This window comes from Oryctolagus cuniculus, chromosome 11 (genome assembly GCF_964237555.1).
Source record: "Oryctolagus cuniculus chromosome 11, mOryCun1.1, whole genome shotgun sequence".
Taxonomy (NCBI): Eukaryota; Metazoa; Chordata; class Mammalia; order Lagomorpha; family Leporidae; genus Oryctolagus; species Oryctolagus cuniculus.
In genome coordinates this window covers 119,831,556-119,848,418 of record NC_091442.1, presented here as the reverse complement: position 1 = coordinate 119,848,418, position 16,863 = coordinate 119,831,556, and the positions used below count along the sequence as shown (strand labels likewise).

The following is a 16,863-nucleotide window of genomic DNA, read 5'->3' as shown; positions in this document are numbered from 1 at the left end:
TCCGGCGTGGGCCAGGCTCGGCTCCGTGCGTGGCTCCGGCGTGGGCCAGGCTCGGCTCCAGTTGGGGAGGAAGCGGTTCCCTTCGTCGCAGGACAGGGTGCCATCCACGCTCAGCGAGCTCTGTGTCGGGGCCTCCAGGGGAGGAAGGAAGAACTCACAGGCAGGAGTCAGGACTGTCTCCCAGAAGGGGGGTCTGAAGGGAGCCAGGAAAGATGCGGAGGATTCGCACAGGGGCAGCCCAGAGGGAGGCCGGGGCACGGGCCCCAGGAGGGACCCAGTCGGGGAGATGCGTGCTCACTCCACGAGCACTGGCTCCCCCCCCCCAGAGACAGCCCAGCCCCTCAGGCCGTCAGCAAGAGGCACCCGGATGGCCCCGTGGGCTGCCAGAAACTCGCCAAAGGTGCCTTAGAGTCCACCCGCCAGGAGCCCCTGTCCTCCGGCCAGCACCTGCCTGGCTCGTGGACAACCTGGTGGTTCAACTACAGTGCACGGTGAACGCTGACCAAAAAGCCGGTGACATTTACAGAGATTACTGCAGGAATCCTCTCCATGTGCTCTCTCTTTCTGGGTCTCCACAGCCGCCCACGGGACCAGGACAAGCCCAGCCCAGAAAGGTGCTAAGCAGGTGCCTGGTCACCGCGCCTGAGGACACGTGCTGGCCGCCATCCAATAATCCAGCCCGGGGCTTACTGCGCACTTCCCGAAAGCCAGGGCATTTGTGACAAATGCCTTCGCAGGGGTCAGCAAAGAGGAAGGGACCCGGGATTCCCTCTGCCGGCTGCAGCAGGGCGAGGGAGCCGCTGGTGGACGTCCTGATGCTTCACCACTTCAAAGGGGCACCTAGTAGTAGCGTCGCAGTCCCCTCCCCCCTTGTAAGATTTATTTAGATTTATTTGGGAGTCAGAGTTACACAGAGAGGAGAGACAGACAGAGAAAGAGAGAGATCTTCCATCTGCTGGTTCTCTCCCCAAATGGCCGCAACGGCTGGAGCTGGGTCGACTGGAAGCCAGGAGCCAGGAGCTGCTTCCAGGCCCCCCACGAGGGTGCAGGGGCCCAAGCACTTGTGTCATCTTCTACTGCTTTCCCAGGCCATAGCAGAGAGCTGGATCGGAAGTGGAGCAGCCGGGACTCGAACCGGTGCCCACATGGGATGCAGGCAGCGGCTTTACCAGTTAACAGTCAGCCCCAGCACCTCTGGAACGCAGGGGGCTGCGGACAGTGCCCACAGCGTTCCCACGCTGACCCAAGAATCCGGCGGGGGGACATCCGCCTCCCCCAGTTCCGGAACGCGGCGCCCGCAGCTGTAGTTACCGCGGTCTGACGTCGCCATCGACCGTGCGTGGTGACAATTTTTAACAACTGTTAACTCTGGTGACATCTGTTGAGAGTGCAACTGCGAGCGTAAAAACCAAACACAAAGTCAGGCAAGCGGTCAGTGTCCTCAGCTGAAGCGGCGCGGGGCCTGGGACAGGGCGCACCGACTCCTGGTCCCTGCGCCGCGCGGAGGGGCAGAGCGCGCCCCTGGGGAGCAGCGGGGTACACCGGCGTACACCGGCATCTTCCCTCGCATCGCAGAGTTCCGAGCGCCTCGGAGCTGGGCTGCGCGCGCCGCGGAGGGCACGGGGCACTCGGGCTTCCCGGGCAGGGAAGAGAGGGACGTCGTGGACGCTCCGCTCCGGCCAGCCGGGGAGTGTGCGCCCTCCGCGCCCGCCCGGCCGCCGGCCCCAGGATGCGCCCCTGGCCGCCCGCCCCCAGCCTGAGCCCCTGGCCGCCGGCCCCAGGACGCGCCCCTGTCAGCCCGTCCCCAGCCCGAGCCCCTGGCCGCCGGCCCCAGGACGCGCCCCTGTCAGCCCGTCCCCAGCCCGAGCCCCTGGCCGCCGGTCCCTAGCCCGAGCCCCTGGCCACCCGCCCCCAGCCTAAGCCCCTGGCCGCCGGTCCCCAGGATGCGCCCCTGTCCGCCGGACCCCAGGATGCGCCCCTGGCTGCCCGCCCCAGCCCGAGCCCCTGGCCGCCGGTCCCTAGCCCGAGCCCCTGGCCACCCGCCCCCAGCCCGAGCCCCTGGCCTCCGGACCCCAGGATGCACCCCTGTCCGCCGGACCCCAGGATGCGCCCCTGGCTGCCCGCCCCAGCCCGAGCCCCTGGCCGCCGGTCCCTAGCCCGAGCCCCTGGCCACCCGCCCCCAGCCCGAGCCCCTGGCCTCCGGACCCCAGGATGCACCCCTGTCCGCCGGACCCCAGGATGCGCCCCTGGCTGCCCGCCCCAGCCCGAGCCCCTGGCCGCCGGTCCCTAGCCCGAGCCCCTGGCCACCCGTCCCCAGCCTGAGCCCCTGGCCGCCGGTCCCCAGGATGCGCCCCTGACCGCACGTCCCCAGTCTGAGCCCCCGGCCGGTCAGCCGGCGAGGGTGCGCCCTCCACCCCTGGCCGCCCGCCCCCAGCCCGAGCCCCTGTCCGCCGGACCCCAGCCCGAGCCCCTGTCCGCCGGACCCCAGCCTGAGCCCCTGGCCGCCGGTCCCCAGCCTGCGCCCCTGGCCGCCCGTCCCCCATCCCGAGCCCTTCCGCGCCCCCTGCCCGGGAGCGTGTGCCCCGGTGCTCCGCCACTTTGTTCTCCGCTCCCGGCGCCGGGCCGCGGCTGTGCGCAGGCGCGGGGGCGGGGCCCCGCACCGCCCCCCGCCGCCCCGGCCCGCTCCATCCGGGCACTGCCGAATTAGCATCGTGCCGAGGCACAACTTCGCCGAGGCCCAGGGAGATCCAGGCGCGCGCCGGAGGAAATATAGTCCCTGCCGGCGGGCGGCTCGCGCGGGCGCGCGCGGGGTTGCGCGGGGCTCCCCGCACCGGGGGCGGGGGCCATGCGCCGGGCCGCGCCGGCAGTCCGGGGACCCGGCGCAACTTGCCGGGCCGCCTGAGGAGTTGGGGCGGCCGCGGGCTCGGCGCTCGGCCGCCTTTCTTCCCCCTCGCCAGCCCCCGTCCCTTTCGGCCGTGGGGGAGGGGGCTCGTGTCCCGTGCCTTCGCCCCTGCCCCCGCGGAGGCCGGGCGCACCCCCGCCCGGTCCGCACAACTTCCCGGGAGCCGGCGCCAAAGTCTGCGCAAAGTGGTGCCTAAGTTGGCGGGATGGAGCTGCAGAGCCGGCCCGAGGCGCTCGCCGTGGAGCTCGCGCGCCGCCAGGTAGCGGGCCGGGGACCCCGGCCGGGGGCGGGCGAGTGGTGCACGGGGTGGGGGGCGCGGCCGAGCCCGGCCGCCTCCGAGTCCCCGACAGGGGCGCGGGCGGGAGGCGGAGGGACGTGCGCACCTGCGGGGAGCCCCCGCCTCCGGCCCCCTCCCGTGCGGTCCGGCACGCACTGGGAGGTCGAGGGCGCGGGGGCAGTTTCTCTCCGTGAGCCACGCAGGGTCCCAAGTCCGGGGGTGCCGGGAGGGGGCCCCTCCGGCAGCCCGCCCCTGAGCCGGGGGCTGCGTGCACAGGCCCCGCACGCCCCCGTGCCACCCCGCACTGTTTGCCAAAGTAGTTTTGGCGATCGCTGCTCCGGCGAGCGGCGGCGGCGGCGGCACCGCGGCGTGCGCGCGTGTGTGTCGGGGAGATTAGGACGCGACTTGAATATTTATGAGCTTTGCTCTACACGGACTCGCCGTGTTTACTTGGCTCTTTGTTCCTCCCCCCTCCCCCGGCACACACGCACGCCCGCACTCCCTCGCACGCGCACCCCGGCCTGCAAACTTGCGCGGCTCGGGGCGCGCCGCCGGGTGGCCTGGGCCCCCGCCCCGCCCGCGAGCTGTCCCGATGCGGCGGCAGCCACAGGTAAGCGGCCCCGCGCGGCGCTGCCCCGCCGCCGCCGCGCGTGCGGGACGCGCCCGGGAAACTTGGGGCGCGCGCCGGACCCGGGCGCCGGCCTGAGCCCGCTGCTTGGTGTCTCCGCAGAACGGCGACCTCAGGAAGCAGCTCCAGGAGAGGCCGGCGCGGGTCGCGGCGCTCGGCGACAAGCAAGTGAGCGCGGGGCCCCCGCCGGGCGTGGGGGCAGGGAGGGCCCCGGGCACTTCGGCGGCGCCCCCGGGGAAGTGCGGGCCCGGGCTTCGCGCGCTCGGGTCCCACGGGGGCTTCTCCGTGTCCCAAAGTTAGGGCGCCCGCGCCGGGGAGCCGGCGCTGGTCCTGGAGGCGCCGGGTGGGCTCTGGCCGGGGCGGGGGAGGGAAGGCGCGCTCGGAAGGCGAGCCGCCGGCGTCCATTTTGAGAGGTGGCCGTGTTTTGGGGGACGTGCAGGCTCCTCCCGGCCCCATCGCCTCCGCCTCGCCGCCCGGAGGGCGCGCGCGGGGGGTGGGGGCGCCAGGCGGGCCCGGACGCGCAACTCCGTGGAAGCAGTTCCTGGGGTGCCGTGGCCCGCGCCCCGGGCTCGCAGCCCCCTCGCTGCACTTCGCCGGCTTCACTTTGGATTCTTGGAACCTGACGCCGGCTCCGGGGAACAAAAGAAAGGCGCCCCCGGGACCCCCGGTTCTGCCCCCGCCCGGGTCTCCAGGCGCCTCTCGGGCGCGGGGCACCCCGGCGGCTGCCCGCGGCGTGGCGTGGCGCGGTCGCCGGCCCCCTCGGGGGCAAAAAGTTGTCCATTGTGACTTGGCTGCGCGCAGCTCGGCGCCCGGCCTTCAGCACCACGAACAGACGCCGGCGCGCGCCCCCTCGCCCCCGCCCCGCGCGCCCCCGCCCCTCCCCTCCGCGCCCCGCCCCGCGCCGCCCCAGCCGAGAACTTTGAGCGGCTCGGCCAATCCGCGCTCGGCACTGCGGCGCAGGCGGGGCTGGGGGCGCGACGCCCCGCCCCTCTGCCCCGCCGCCCCCACCCGCGCCCCCCGGCCATCGATCGCGCTTCCTCCGGAATGCGGCGGCCGCGGGAGCCAAACTTGGGTCCCGGCGGGGCCGGGAGCGGGGAGGCGAGGCCGGGGTGGGCGGGGGGAGCGCGCCGGGACCGCGTCCTGGGAGTCTTTAAAGTTGGGCAGCGGCGGGGGGCGCTGGAGAAGCTGGCAGTGCGGGCCCTGGCTCGGCCGGGCCGGCCGGGCGGAGAGCCCCCTCCCCGCCCCCCAGCCCCGCTGCACGCCCCCGCCCGGGCCTGGACGCTTCCATTCCCGGCGGAGGGGGCGGCCTGGCATTTCCATTTTGATGGCTCAGATGCCATTTTTGGAGGGGGAGGGGAGGGGTGGGGAGCCCCTCCTCTGGGAGCACAAAGCTGTTTGCTGTGCGCTCGGCGTCGGGTCGGGTGCTCGGCGCTCGGCTGCGGCCGCCGAGGGTCTTCTTTGCGCCCCTCGGCGGCGGCTGAGACCCCGAGCGGGCGTAGGAAGGGCCGGAGTCGCGGCGCCGGCCCCAGCAGTGTGTATTTGCGTGGCCGGAGCTGGCCGCGGGAGCGGCTCCTCGGGGCCGGCGCGGCGTGGCTGCTGTTCGCTGCGCTGGGGACTGGAGCGCGCCGAGGGAACGCGGTGCGAGGTCGCGGTGCGCGGCTCTGGGGCCCGAGCGCTTCGCCTTGAAATGTCGACGCGGGCCAGGATGCTCGCCCAGGGTCTCCATCTTTTTGTGTGTGTTAAAAAAAAAAAAAAAAAAAAAGACGAAAACTTTTATCCTCTGGCCTTGGAGACCCTGCCCCTGCGTTTAGCGGCGCGCGGGAGCAGCCGGGGTTTCCGGCCGGGCCGTGGGAACTCGTGTCTGCGGACAGCCAGCCTGTGCCTGCTTCGGCTTCCTTTGTGGCATTTTGTGAGAAGGGGGAGGGGAGGGCCCGGCCGTGGCTCCGCATGCTAATCAGGCTGCCTAGCCTCTCCCTGGCTGCAGATCTCGCCCTGGGGGCCAGGCGTCTCGCCCTCCAGTGGGCAGCCTGGCCGGGCTGAAACTGGACCTGCTCTGTTGCGCAGGCGGGGGCCTAGCTAGCTGGAGCCGGAGTGGGGGGGTGGGGGTGAGAAGGCAGGTATGTGAGACTCCAGCTTGGGGTGAAGGGGGGGTTTCCCGGCAGGTGGCGGGTGTCTGTGCGTGCTGCCCTGGCTGGGAGTGTCAGACGCCCAGGTGAAGTTTTTATGTACAGTGTACAAGTGGGTGCTGCACTAGATGGCGACACGGGTGATCAGGACTGGGAGAGTGGACAGCAGCCACCAGGTGTCCACTCACGCCTTCGCTGTGGACAAGCGTGGGAAGGCCATTCAAGGACTCGGACTCGGGGAGGGTGAGCAGCTGGCTGGCCACAAGTAGATGCATATGAATTCTCTGGAACCATCTGGGTTTTCCTGGGGATTAGAGGGTAAACGGGAAATGAGCTTCCACGGGACCTTGGTGTTTGAAAACAGAGCTCCTGTGTTTTCCTTAAAAAAAAAAAAAAATCCCAGGGTCAAGGTAGGGTGTGGTCAGAGCCCAGCGTGGCCTGGTGGCCTGGTGGCCTGGCGGAGCCGGTGTGGGGAGGCTGCTGCTCGCTGCTGGCCCTGGTCCCGGGGAGGGCTGGAACCGGGTCCCACGTGTGAAGACTGCTCGGCGTCCCACATGTCAGCTGCTCCCGCGGTTTCACACCAGGAACTGGAGCCAAGTTTGCATCTCATTTGTCAAAAGCAGGCACCTCGCAGGACAGGACAGGCCCCTGAGACCCGGGAGGGCCCCTTCCCCGTCCTCGCTGGGCACCCAGCGGGAGCGCATGCGGGTGGGTGCGGGGGCGTCTCCAGACCCTGTGCAGGATCAGCTTTAACGGAGGCTGGAGGAGCCTGCCGGCGGGACTCAGCCCCCCGAGAGGTGAACCGGGGCCTTGTGCGTGGCCCGATCCGTCGCTCTGATGGACTCGCGTTCCAAGGGGCTGTCCTCAGGTGCAGCAATAAAATCCATGTTCTTGAAAGGGTGGCGCGCGTGGCCTCCCTGGGCGCAGGCCCACCTCCAGCATGATTCCATGGCTCCGGGAACGCGGGTGCGGCTGGGGGCGGGGTGCCTCCCGTGCCCTCCTCGGAGAGGGTTTCCGTGTTCTCTGAGCGGATGTGCAGATGTGAATCTTCCCAGCCCAACCTAACTGCTGGGTCTCAGTTCTTTTTTTTTTTTTTTTAAGATTTTTTAAATTTATCTGAGAGGTAGAGTTACAGACAGGGAGAGACAGAGAAGTCTTCCATCCACTGGTTCAATCCCCAAATGGCCACAATGGCTGCAGTTGGGCCCATCTAGAGCCAGGAGCCAGCAGCTTCTTCCAGGTCTCCCACGTGGGTGCAGGAGACCCAGCACTTGGGCCGTCTTCTGCTGCTTTCCCAGGCCACAACAGAGAGCTGGATCAGAAGTGGAGCAGCCGGGACTTGAACCAGTGCCCACGTGGGATGCCGGCACTGCAGGTGGAGACTTAACCTTCTGTTCCATAGTGCTGGCCCCTGTTCAGTTGGTTTGAGAAGAAAGCGTCTGTCCATTTGTACACCTTTATCTTTAGATACCTCTACCAGCTACGTTTTTATTTCCACTGATTTTGTTGACTATAATGATAAACAGTGTAACCTCACTGAGTTGTGCTGAGCCTGGTAATCGTGCGTTAGAACATCAGCCCATAACTTGTCCAGGGTTATGTGACTGAAAGGAGAGGAAGGGTTTGTTCCTGAAGTCGGGAGAAGGTTTACGGTTCTGCAGGGCGTTGCCGGAGAGGCGGCCATTGGCTTCCTGTTACTTCTGTGCCGCGGAGCAGATGAGGACGACTTGCTTCCCAGAAAGCCGTTTGTTGAGGAGCAGCACGGGCTGCGGGAGAATCCCAGCGTGGACTGGAGTTTGTTGAGGAGTAGCACGGGCTGTGGGAGAATCCCAGCGTGGACTGGAGTTTGTTGAGGAGTAGCACGGGCTGCGGGAGAATCACAGCGTGGATTGGAGTTTGTTGAGAGCAGCACGGGATGCGGGAGAATCCCAGCGTGGACTGGAGTTTGTTGAGGAGTAGCACGGGCTGCGGGAGAATCACAGCGTGGATTGGAGTTTGTTGAGGAGCAGCACGGGCTGCGGGAGAATCCCAGCGTGGACTGGAGTTTGTTGAGAGCAGCACGGGCTGTGGGAGAATCCCAGCGTGGACTGGAGTTTGTTGAGAGCAGCACGGGCTGTGGGAGAATCCCAGCGTGGCCTGGAGTTTGTTGAGGAGCAGCACGGGCTGCGGGAGAATCCCAGCGTGGACTGGAGTTTGTTGAGAGCAGCACGGGCTGTGGGAGAATCACAGCGTGGACTGGAGTTTGTTGAGGAGCAGCACGGGCTGCGGGAGAATCCCAGCGTGGGTTTGAGGTGGTAGAGTTTGGTCCCCCCCTGCTGGCCCTGCTCTGTCCTGGGGGCGGGAGCCGCCGAGCCAGCTGTGAGGCGTGTTCATCAGGCGTGTCCTGCACACGCACACGTGTGTGATTGGGTAGGCACCTCTGTGCTGTACACGTGGATGCACCAAACAGTACTTGCCTTGGGCAGCTGACACGGCGTGTGGGCATCTCCCGGGGGCAGCTCGGGCGGATTCCACACACGGGCCAGGGCTCCCTTGTGCCAGTCTGTGGGTAGAGGGAGCTCCCCGGGGAGGGTCTCTGCCGTGAGCGTTTGCCCGTGTAGCTGGGCAGGCAGATGTGGCCCCGATGTTTTGTATGAGAGGAAGCTCGGCCTGCAGGAGAGACCGGGCGCTTCTGTGGGAGCTCCTGTGGGAGGCGTGAGGGCGCTCCACGGAGGTGGCTTTTGCGCCAGGGCGGAAGTGTGCAGGCTCGTCCCCTCAGCCGTGTGCGCTCCTCCTCGGTGGGCGTGTTTTCCTTCGATGGTCAGGATAATCCCGTGACTTGGGTCGGGATGGGTGGGTGAGTCCTGTCTCTGCACAGGTCAGACAGGTGAGGATGGCCAAGAGGGCGCCTGCCCCTGCCTCGGGCACCGTCTGTTTCCATCTCCACCTCATCTCCAGCCGGCTTCCCGTCCGGCAGGGTGGCTGTAGCCCTGGGGAGCAGAGGCCCCCAAGTCAGCACACTGGGCAAGCCGGCCTGCCTACGGAGTCGGCACACTGGGCAAGCCGGCCTGCCTACCGAGTCGGCACACTGGGCAAGCCGGCCTGCCTACCGAGTCGGCACACTGGGCAAGCCGGCCTGCCTACGGAGTCGGCACACTGGGCAAGCCGGCCTGCCTACCGAGTCGGCACACTGGGCAAGCCGGTCTGCCTACCAAGTCGGCACACTGGGCAAGCCGGTCTGCCTACCAAGTCGGCACACTGGGCAAGCTGGTCTGCTCCCTGGAGCCCCCCTGCCTCCCTGTGATGTGGGCCGGTGGAGGGAGCCACGGCAGGTGGCTGCGATGAAGCCAGAGCCTGGACAGGGGAGAGCGTCTGAGTTGGAAAGGGAAGGGCAGCTGGGACCTCGCTGGCCCCTTCTGGGGCTGTGTGTTCCACAGGCGGACACCTGTGTGCCCGGTAGTGTCTGAGCCCTCGTCAGCCTTCTGCCTCTGCGCGCACCTGCTGTTGGGACTGCCCGGCCGAGTTCAGCTAACCTTGCCGCTGTCCAGCCTGGTGCAGCTGATGATAACTTTGGTCATCCCATCCGCCCCATTGCTGGCTCCGCTGATTAGCCCCGGGGTAGCGAGTTTTTCCTACAATGCTTTTGTCTCTCCAGGAACCTGATCCTGGGCCTGCTACCTGTGTGTGTTTCGTGGGTGTGAGCCAGGACCTGCGGTCTGTGTAGCCCGCTCTGTGAAGCGGCCCGCACGGGGCTGAGGGCCCGGCCCTTGCAGGGGAGGTCTGGACGGGGCGCAGCACCATTGGCCACTCTGGTCACTCTCGGGGGGTCAAGGAGACCCTGAGGGGAGAGTGCTGGTCCCTCTTCCAGGGCTTTGCTCTGGAGCCCCCCACCCCAGCCTGCACAGAAGTCTTAACTTTGGTTTCCACAGCTCCATCCATGGAGGTGGATCCTACACCTGCCCCATGCCCCCAAGGGTCTGCCGTCTGGGGCAGGTTTGGGAAAGACAGCAGGGTGTGTGGCGTGCTCGGTAGCGCCCCCAACTGTTCAAGGGGCTGTAACAGGATTCAGTGAGCTGTGCGTGAAGCCCTCAGCGCGTGGACTTCCCTGTCGTCTTTTGCTGGGGCCTCGCCGGGCGAGGCTGGCAGTGAGGCCACCCCTCCCAGGCCCTCAGCGGTCTGCTGGGGTCACCCAGCCGGTGAGTGGAAGCCGTGAGGCCCCGCGTGGGCTTTGTGATCGTCGGCAGAGATGGGTGGGGTGGGCTCTCGAGTTCCCTCGGGAGAGGAGTCAGACGTGGCGCAGGGAGGTGGGCACACAGGTTTAGTGGGGTGGGCATCCGTCAGAACAGACGGGACAGAATCTGAGAGCGCCCGGGCACTCAGACTGGAGAGAGCGAGGGGACGGGGTCAAGTGCAGAGAATGCACCGGCGGGCCAGGCGGGCGGCTCGGCAGAGAGCAGAGAGCTGAGCGGGGGTTTACCAGGGCGCTGGGTCCTGCTCTTCCCGCTTCTCCTCCCCCCCCCCCAGGACACAGGGGTTGCTGGGTGTGAATCAGGTCCCACTGGGGAGCCCACCTGGGCGGGCGGAGGCGCTGCCCCTAGGCCTGCTTGGGGGGGCTGTGAGGGCTCCATCGCCCGGTGTGGTGAGGCTGGGCCCCCAGGTGGTGCTGGGCAGAGAGGATTCTCCTGGAGCTTCCCTGGGGTGGGGGCGGGGACCACCTGGAGAGGTGCCAGGCGCAGCAGGACTCTGCCGTGTAGGGTCCTGGGCTGCTTCCAAGGTGAGCTTAGCTAATTCTGACTTCCTGCCTGACGTGACCTGAACCCCTGTGTGGGCAGGTGTGTGGATGTGTGTGTGTGTAGATGTGTGCGTGTGTGTGTCTGTGTGTGGATATGTGTCTGCACGTGCGTGTGTGTGTCTGTGTGTGGATATGTGTCTGCACGTGCGTGTGTGTGTCTGTGTGTGAATATGTGTCTGCATGTGCGTGTGTGTGGATGTGCGTGTGTGTGGATGTGTGTGCATGTGTGTTTGCGTGTGTGTGGATGTGTGTGTCTGCGTGTGCGTGTGTGTGTGTGCTGGAACTCAGGGCGTCACCCAGGTGACAGCAGAGCAGAGAGCTGTGGGGGAGGCGGCCGGGAGCCGGGCGGGCGGGCGGCACAGCGGGAGTTTAGCTGTCTGGTGAAAAGTTGTACAGCCGCCTGGGCCTGGGTCTCAGGAGTCTCCCTTCTGGGAGCGCCTGCCCGTGGGGCAGCGGGATGGGGGCACACGGCAGGCCAAGGGCAGGAGGGAAGCCACGCCCGCCGCCGTGGGAGCTCGGACGGACCCCAGTTTTCAGCCTGGGCTTGGTGGAGACGCTGCGTCCGTCGGCTCCTCCCCTGCATTTGCGTCTGCGTGGCCGGAGCTGGAGCCCCGTCTGGCTGCCCCGTCTGGCTGCCCCGTCTGGCTGGGCTCTCCGTGTTATTACCGGTGTTACTTGGTGCTTTAGTGTGGAGGCCTCCTCACTTGCAGATGGCCTGTGCCCTCACCGTCGTCCTGGAGTTGCGGTTGCTTACTGCTCCGGGCCAGCGGCCTCCAGCTGGGGGGGAACCGCTGATGCAGCTTCGTTCTGCCGTAGCGGCCGCCCCAGCAGCCCCGGCCACCCCTGGCCACCCCGGCAGCCCCAGCCACCCCCGGCCACCCCGGCTGCCCCGGCCACTCCTGCAGCCCTGGCAGCCCCGGCCGCTCCGGCCGGCTCCGACGCACCACGTGTATTTGGCCTGGCGCCGGCGCTGTTCTTAAACCCAGGAGAGAGAGCTGTGTCTGTGGGGATTGTCGTTAATGTTGAGATTATTTATTTGAAGGCTGTTACAGAGAAAGAGGAAGGGACACACACAGAGAATCTTCCATCTGCTGGTTCACTCCCCAAATGGCCTCCACGGCTGAGGCTGTGCCAGGCCAGAGCCAGGAGCCAGGAGCTTCCTCCGGTCTCCCACGTGGTGCAGGGGCCCAAGGACCTGGACCATCTTCCACTGCTTTCCCAGGCCACAGCAGAGAGCTGGATCGGAAGTGGAACAGCCGGGACTCGAACTGGCGCCCACATGGGATGCAGGCGTCACAGATGGCGGCTTTACCCACAGTGCCATAGCGCCACCCCTTGCATGTGTGATTTTAGCAAAAGATTGTTTAGTCTTTTTTATTCATCTGAAAGGCAGCGTGACAGAGAGAGGAAAAGGCAAAGAGGGAGAAGCCACCAGCAGCTGGTCCACCCCTCAGAGGCCAGGAGGAGCCCGGAACCCCATCCAGGCCCCTGTGGGTGGCAGGGATCCACCGCACCCAGGGTGCGTTAGCAGGAGCTGGGGGAGGCACGGGGGGACTCCGTCACCGTGCTCCTGTGTGGGAGCGGGGTCTCAGGTGCAGGCTCAGCCCGCCGTGCCTCAGCACCCACCCCCGTGGGGGGTGTGGGCTGGGTCAGACCCTCAGCCTGAAGGAGGGGCTCCTGGTCCCACAGTGGCGACGGTGCTGCCTCCGGCACGCGTGTCCCGTCCTGAAGGACCGGGGAGTGTGTGCCGCATGCCTGGCCTGGTCCCGGTGTTCTCACTCTGGTAGCGGCAACACGAGAACCCGAGGCTGGCCGGGCCTCAGAGGGTCACTGCTGTGGAAAAGAACGGGTGCGTCCAAGGAGTGTGTGGGAGATGGGAGGAAAAGTCAGCTTATTTTGGTGCAGCACGTTGGCGCCCGCGCGCCTGGTTTCCTCCCGGCACGCGTCTCTGGTAGTTGTTGGGGAGCTCTGGAGGAAGCGCTCCTGTGCGGCTTTCTCCGGCACGGAGGCCCCGGGCTGCCCTGGCTGTCCAGGTTCGCGAGCGGCCCCGGACCTGGGCGACCTGGGATTCGGTGGGCTTCGGAGCCACCTCGGCCGTGCCCCGGTCTTACCTGTGGGAAACCGAGGACCTGGCCGGGGGTGGGGCCGTGCCCAGCGCTCACATCAGCCCAGAGGCCTTGTCTCCCTCCAGCTGCCACACGGCGTGCGCTCCCCAGTGAGATTTGGCTCACTGGAGTTTTGCTTCGTCAATGGGCGGTGTGGGGCGGCAGTGGGTAGCGGGGGGCAGTGTGGGGCGGCAGTGGGCAGTGTGGGGCGGCAGTGGGCAGCGTGGGGCGGCAGTGGGCGGTGTGGGGCGGCAGTGGGCAGTGTGGGGCGGCAGTGGGCAGCGTGGGGCAGTGTGGGGCGGCGTGGGGCGGTGTGGGGCGGCAGCGGGCAGTGTGGGGCACAGGAAGTTCTCGTGTGCATCCAAGGCGCACCCTGGGCCACACCCTAGCGGCTTTTTTTTTCCAGAGCCCTGTTGGATTTGCACAAGTGAGAGTGGAGGCTGGTGTGCGCAGGCTGTCACTGGCTCAGGCTGGCTGCTCTTCCCCTGGCCCGGGGTGGGGGTAGCCGAGGTGTTTCCTCCCACCTGGTGTCAGGCTGTCCCCGGAGTCTGCACTGGGGTGGACGCCCACCGTGGGCCTGCAAGGGGGGACTCACTCCCAGGAGGAAAAGGGGCCGAGGAGGGAGCAGTGTCCTGGGGAGGCCGGAGGCTTTTGGCCTCAGACGTGGAATGGGCAGGACTGGGGGGGGAGGGGAAGAGGTGTTCTCGTTGGTTCACTCGGAGCTGCACCTGTAACCAAACTGATCGGAGCTGGCGTTAGCAGAGCCTGGTGTGGAGGAGTTCCCGGCTCGTGAGCGCGTCGGGAGCTGGTGCCTGGGGCTGGTTCTCGCAGACCCTCGCCCACCAAACTGCCCATCCGTCCCCAAGGGAGGAGCGGCAGCCGCAGCAGAGGGCGGGCAGGCCGGGCTGCTTGTTCCCAGTGCTGAGACTCTGGGGTCCAGACCTCCCTGGCCCACGGGGCCTCCGTGGCCTGAGTGCTTCGGCAGGGACAGCGGACGCCGATGCCGCAGGGGCCGGTGCGTGGTCCTGCTGAGGGCTTGGCTGTGCCGAGCACGAGCCCCATGGCAGGGGCTGTGTGGCCTGCACCCTTCCACCTGCACCCCCATGCTTCCACCTGCACCCCCATGCTTCTGTGCCCCGGCCTTGTGCAGCCTGCTCGGCCTGAGCTCCCGTGGGTTCCCAAGGCTGGAGCTGAGAGGGCCCCTCCTGGAGGCCTCGTGTGCCCGTCCCCTCTGTGGCCGTCCCCTGAGCTGCCTGCCATGCCCTCTGCTTTCAGAGCCAGCTCTGGGAGCGGGCGTCCTGACCTCATGGACAAGGCGTCCCCGGGTGCCTCTTCTTGGTGGCCCTGTCACACTGGGTTGTAACGCGGCCGTGACCTCGCTCCCTCCCATCTACACCCCCTGCACAGTGCCATCCGGGGCTCAGAGACTGGAGGGCGGGGGCGGGGCCGACCCCGACACGCCTCAAGGTCCTGAGATGCCCCTGGATGCCAGGACCAGGCGACCCCGGATTCTCAAACAGCACAGGACCCCTGCGTTTGGCAGTGTGCAGTCCTGACGTGAGACCAGACGCCCGTGGGCACAGGCTCCCGTGGGTGCGCGTCTCGCGTTGAGATAAGTAAGTGGAGCTCAGGTGTGTTTCTGTAGATACAGCGTCCCACAGTCTCCCCCACGCCCGGCGCAAGGCAGCGCCCGTCGAAGCGGTTTTATTAGTGTGTTCTGCTGAGTGGGCTGGAACGGGGGGCGCAGCCTCCGATAGCGTGGATCTAATTAGGAGCACGGGGGCCGGAACCAAATGAGCCGCCTTTGAAGGGAGAAGGGCCGGCGGCCCGGCGGCAGTGTCCTGATGAACTTCTGTGCCACTCGTATCTTAGCAACACATTTCATTACACGGCGGGGCAGCTGGACTCACCGGGTATGTATCCCCCCCCCCCCGCCCGGTCCCCCACTTGGGCGGCTGGAGGCAGGAGTGTGCCCACCCGGCTCCGCAGCTCGGCTGCTTTGTCTGGTTGAGGGGAAAGGTAAATGCGGCCCTGGGGGCAGGACCTGGGGCGTGGAGGGAGCGTGGCCCTGGACCTGGGGTGTGGAGGGAGCGTGGCCCTGGTGGGAAGGGGCTGCTGTGACTGGCAGCCCACGCCCCGCGTGGCCCTCCCTGCCTGTTCGTCCAGGCTCCCTTGTAACGACACTAATTCAGATCAGCACAAGTGGAGACTGGTCCATCTTCCCTCGCTGTCAGCTGCCTGAGAGACAGGAGAGAAGCTGCTTCCAGACCCTGTGGACCCGGCAGGTGGCATGTGGGAGGGAGTGTGGGCCTGGGGCACCGTGGGCTTGGCCACTGCCTGCAGGGCCCCTGCCTGTTACCTCCCTGCTCTGCCTTGCGGGTGTCCCGGGGCTGCCTCAGGCTCCGAGCAGCAGGAGCGGCTCACGGTCCCGTCGGGAGCACCGAGGTCTGAAATGCACGCGTCCTCCGTGGGGGGGCTCCTCCCTGCGTCTCCCTGCGCGGGGGGCTCCTCCCTGCGTCTCCCTGCACCGGGGGCTCCTGCTGTCCCTGGCCGGTGGTCGCATCACTCCCATCTCTGCCTCCGCGCTCACACGGCCCCCTCCCCCCGTGTCTTCTCGTCCTCTAGGGGACTCCAGCGTTGGGTTTAGGGGCCACCCTAACCTGAGTGGCCTCAGCCTCACCTCATTGCATCTGCAAAGACCTGGGTTCAAACAGGGCCACGTTCCGAGGTTGCAGGTGGACACGACCCTCGGGGGCACTCTTCAGCCCGGTGCTTCTGCTGGTTGAAGCTGGTCACATCCACGCCAGATCGGAGTTGGCATCAGGCTGTTAACCTGCGCCGGGCTCGGCTCAGATCCTGTCAGTGGCCGGGCCCCGGCCTTCCCTGGTTGAAACCCCACTCTGCCATGGTTCGGTCGTGGAGTCGGGAGCAGCCCAGGAAACCTCGGGGGACCCTGACAAAGGCCGGGGACTTGGTCCTTAAGGCCATTCTGAGTGACCACTCTGATGGCCACCCATGTACAATCTCAGACTGAGCTCTGTGAGCCTCCTCCTGGCGCCGGCTCTGCCACCTGATGGCACAGAGAAGCCAGGGCCGGAGCTGCCCTGCGGCTAACTTTCTGGTCCTTGTGTGATTCAGCCCCTGCTCCTTGCCGTCCACTGAACTGAAAAAGCCTGCGGGCTGGGCTGTGTCCCCTTTACAGAGTCCCCATGCCCCCCCCGGGGACAGGCCAGGCTCCGGGCGGAGGCGCCGTGCTGTGCCTCCCAGCACACATCTGGAGGCAGGCAGAGGCCACGTGGGCAGGGCAGACAGCCACCCCCACACCACTGCCTGCCACTTCTGATTGGTCCCCGGGCCCGGGCTTCGAGGCACGTGGGTGACGAAGGCTGCCCGGGCTCTGTTGACGACCTGGCTCTCGCTGGCACACGCCCTGGTCCCTGTGTTGACCGCCCTTGCCCACCCCCGACAGCCGCATGTGCCTTGTGGGCAGCAGCCTCTGCAGATGCAGTGGGGAGCTCGCCCCGGACGCTGCCCCAAGTTCACGGCGCTTGGCCAGGCCGTGCCCCGCGCCAGTGCTGACCCAGTCGCCCAGGAAGCCCCTCCGAGTCCTCCTTCCTGGGTGGGTTCTTTGTGGGGCAGGGGCCGCACCGTCCACACAGCAAGGCCCAGCTGTGATCCTCAGGGCACCCCGGCGTCTGTCCGCTCCCGTCCGCCCATCCGTCCACCTGTTGGGAGAGATCTGGGTGAAAGCGAGACGAGACGGCGTGTGGCGGGGGCCTGGGGGCCCTGAACCGCAGGGCCTGCCCTCCGCGAGCTCCTTGGCGCTGGGCTGTGCCATTGCTGTGGCATCCAGAGGTGGCCACCAGTGCTGTGGGTGGTCAGAGACTGTGAGATTTTCTTGCTGTGAACTCTGCCCTGGACAGCTGTCAGATGCCATCATGAGCCAAGTGCAGAAAATCCTGGCGCTCGCCCGGTAGGCGGCAGGCATGCGTGAGTGAGTGAGTGATGGGTGTCTGGAGCCTGGTGCCGTGGCCACCCAAGAGACGGGATTTCT

General features: G+C 67.2%; 1 protein-coding gene across 3 annotated transcripts in view; it reads left to right on the top strand.

Moving 5' to 3' along the window:
• The first annotated feature begins 2,712 nt into the window (after positions 1-2,712).
• The window catches only part of PHF21B (PHD finger protein 21B), a 53,521-nt gene continuing 39,370 nt past the window's right edge, over positions 2,713-16,863 (top strand). The window contains exons 1-2 of one of the 3 annotated variants that reach the window (XM_070051536.1): positions 2,713-3,161; positions 3,910-3,975. In XM_070051536.1, coding sequence (XP_069907637.1) covers positions 3,108-3,161; positions 3,910-3,975 — 120 coding nt within the window. In that variant the 5' untranslated portion in view covers positions 2,713-3,107. Of the gene's footprint in view, positions 3,162-3,205; positions 3,790-3,909; positions 3,976-16,863 lie in introns of those variants that run through there. The other 2 variants (XM_070051534.1, XM_070051533.1) reach the window with 2 other exon arrangements.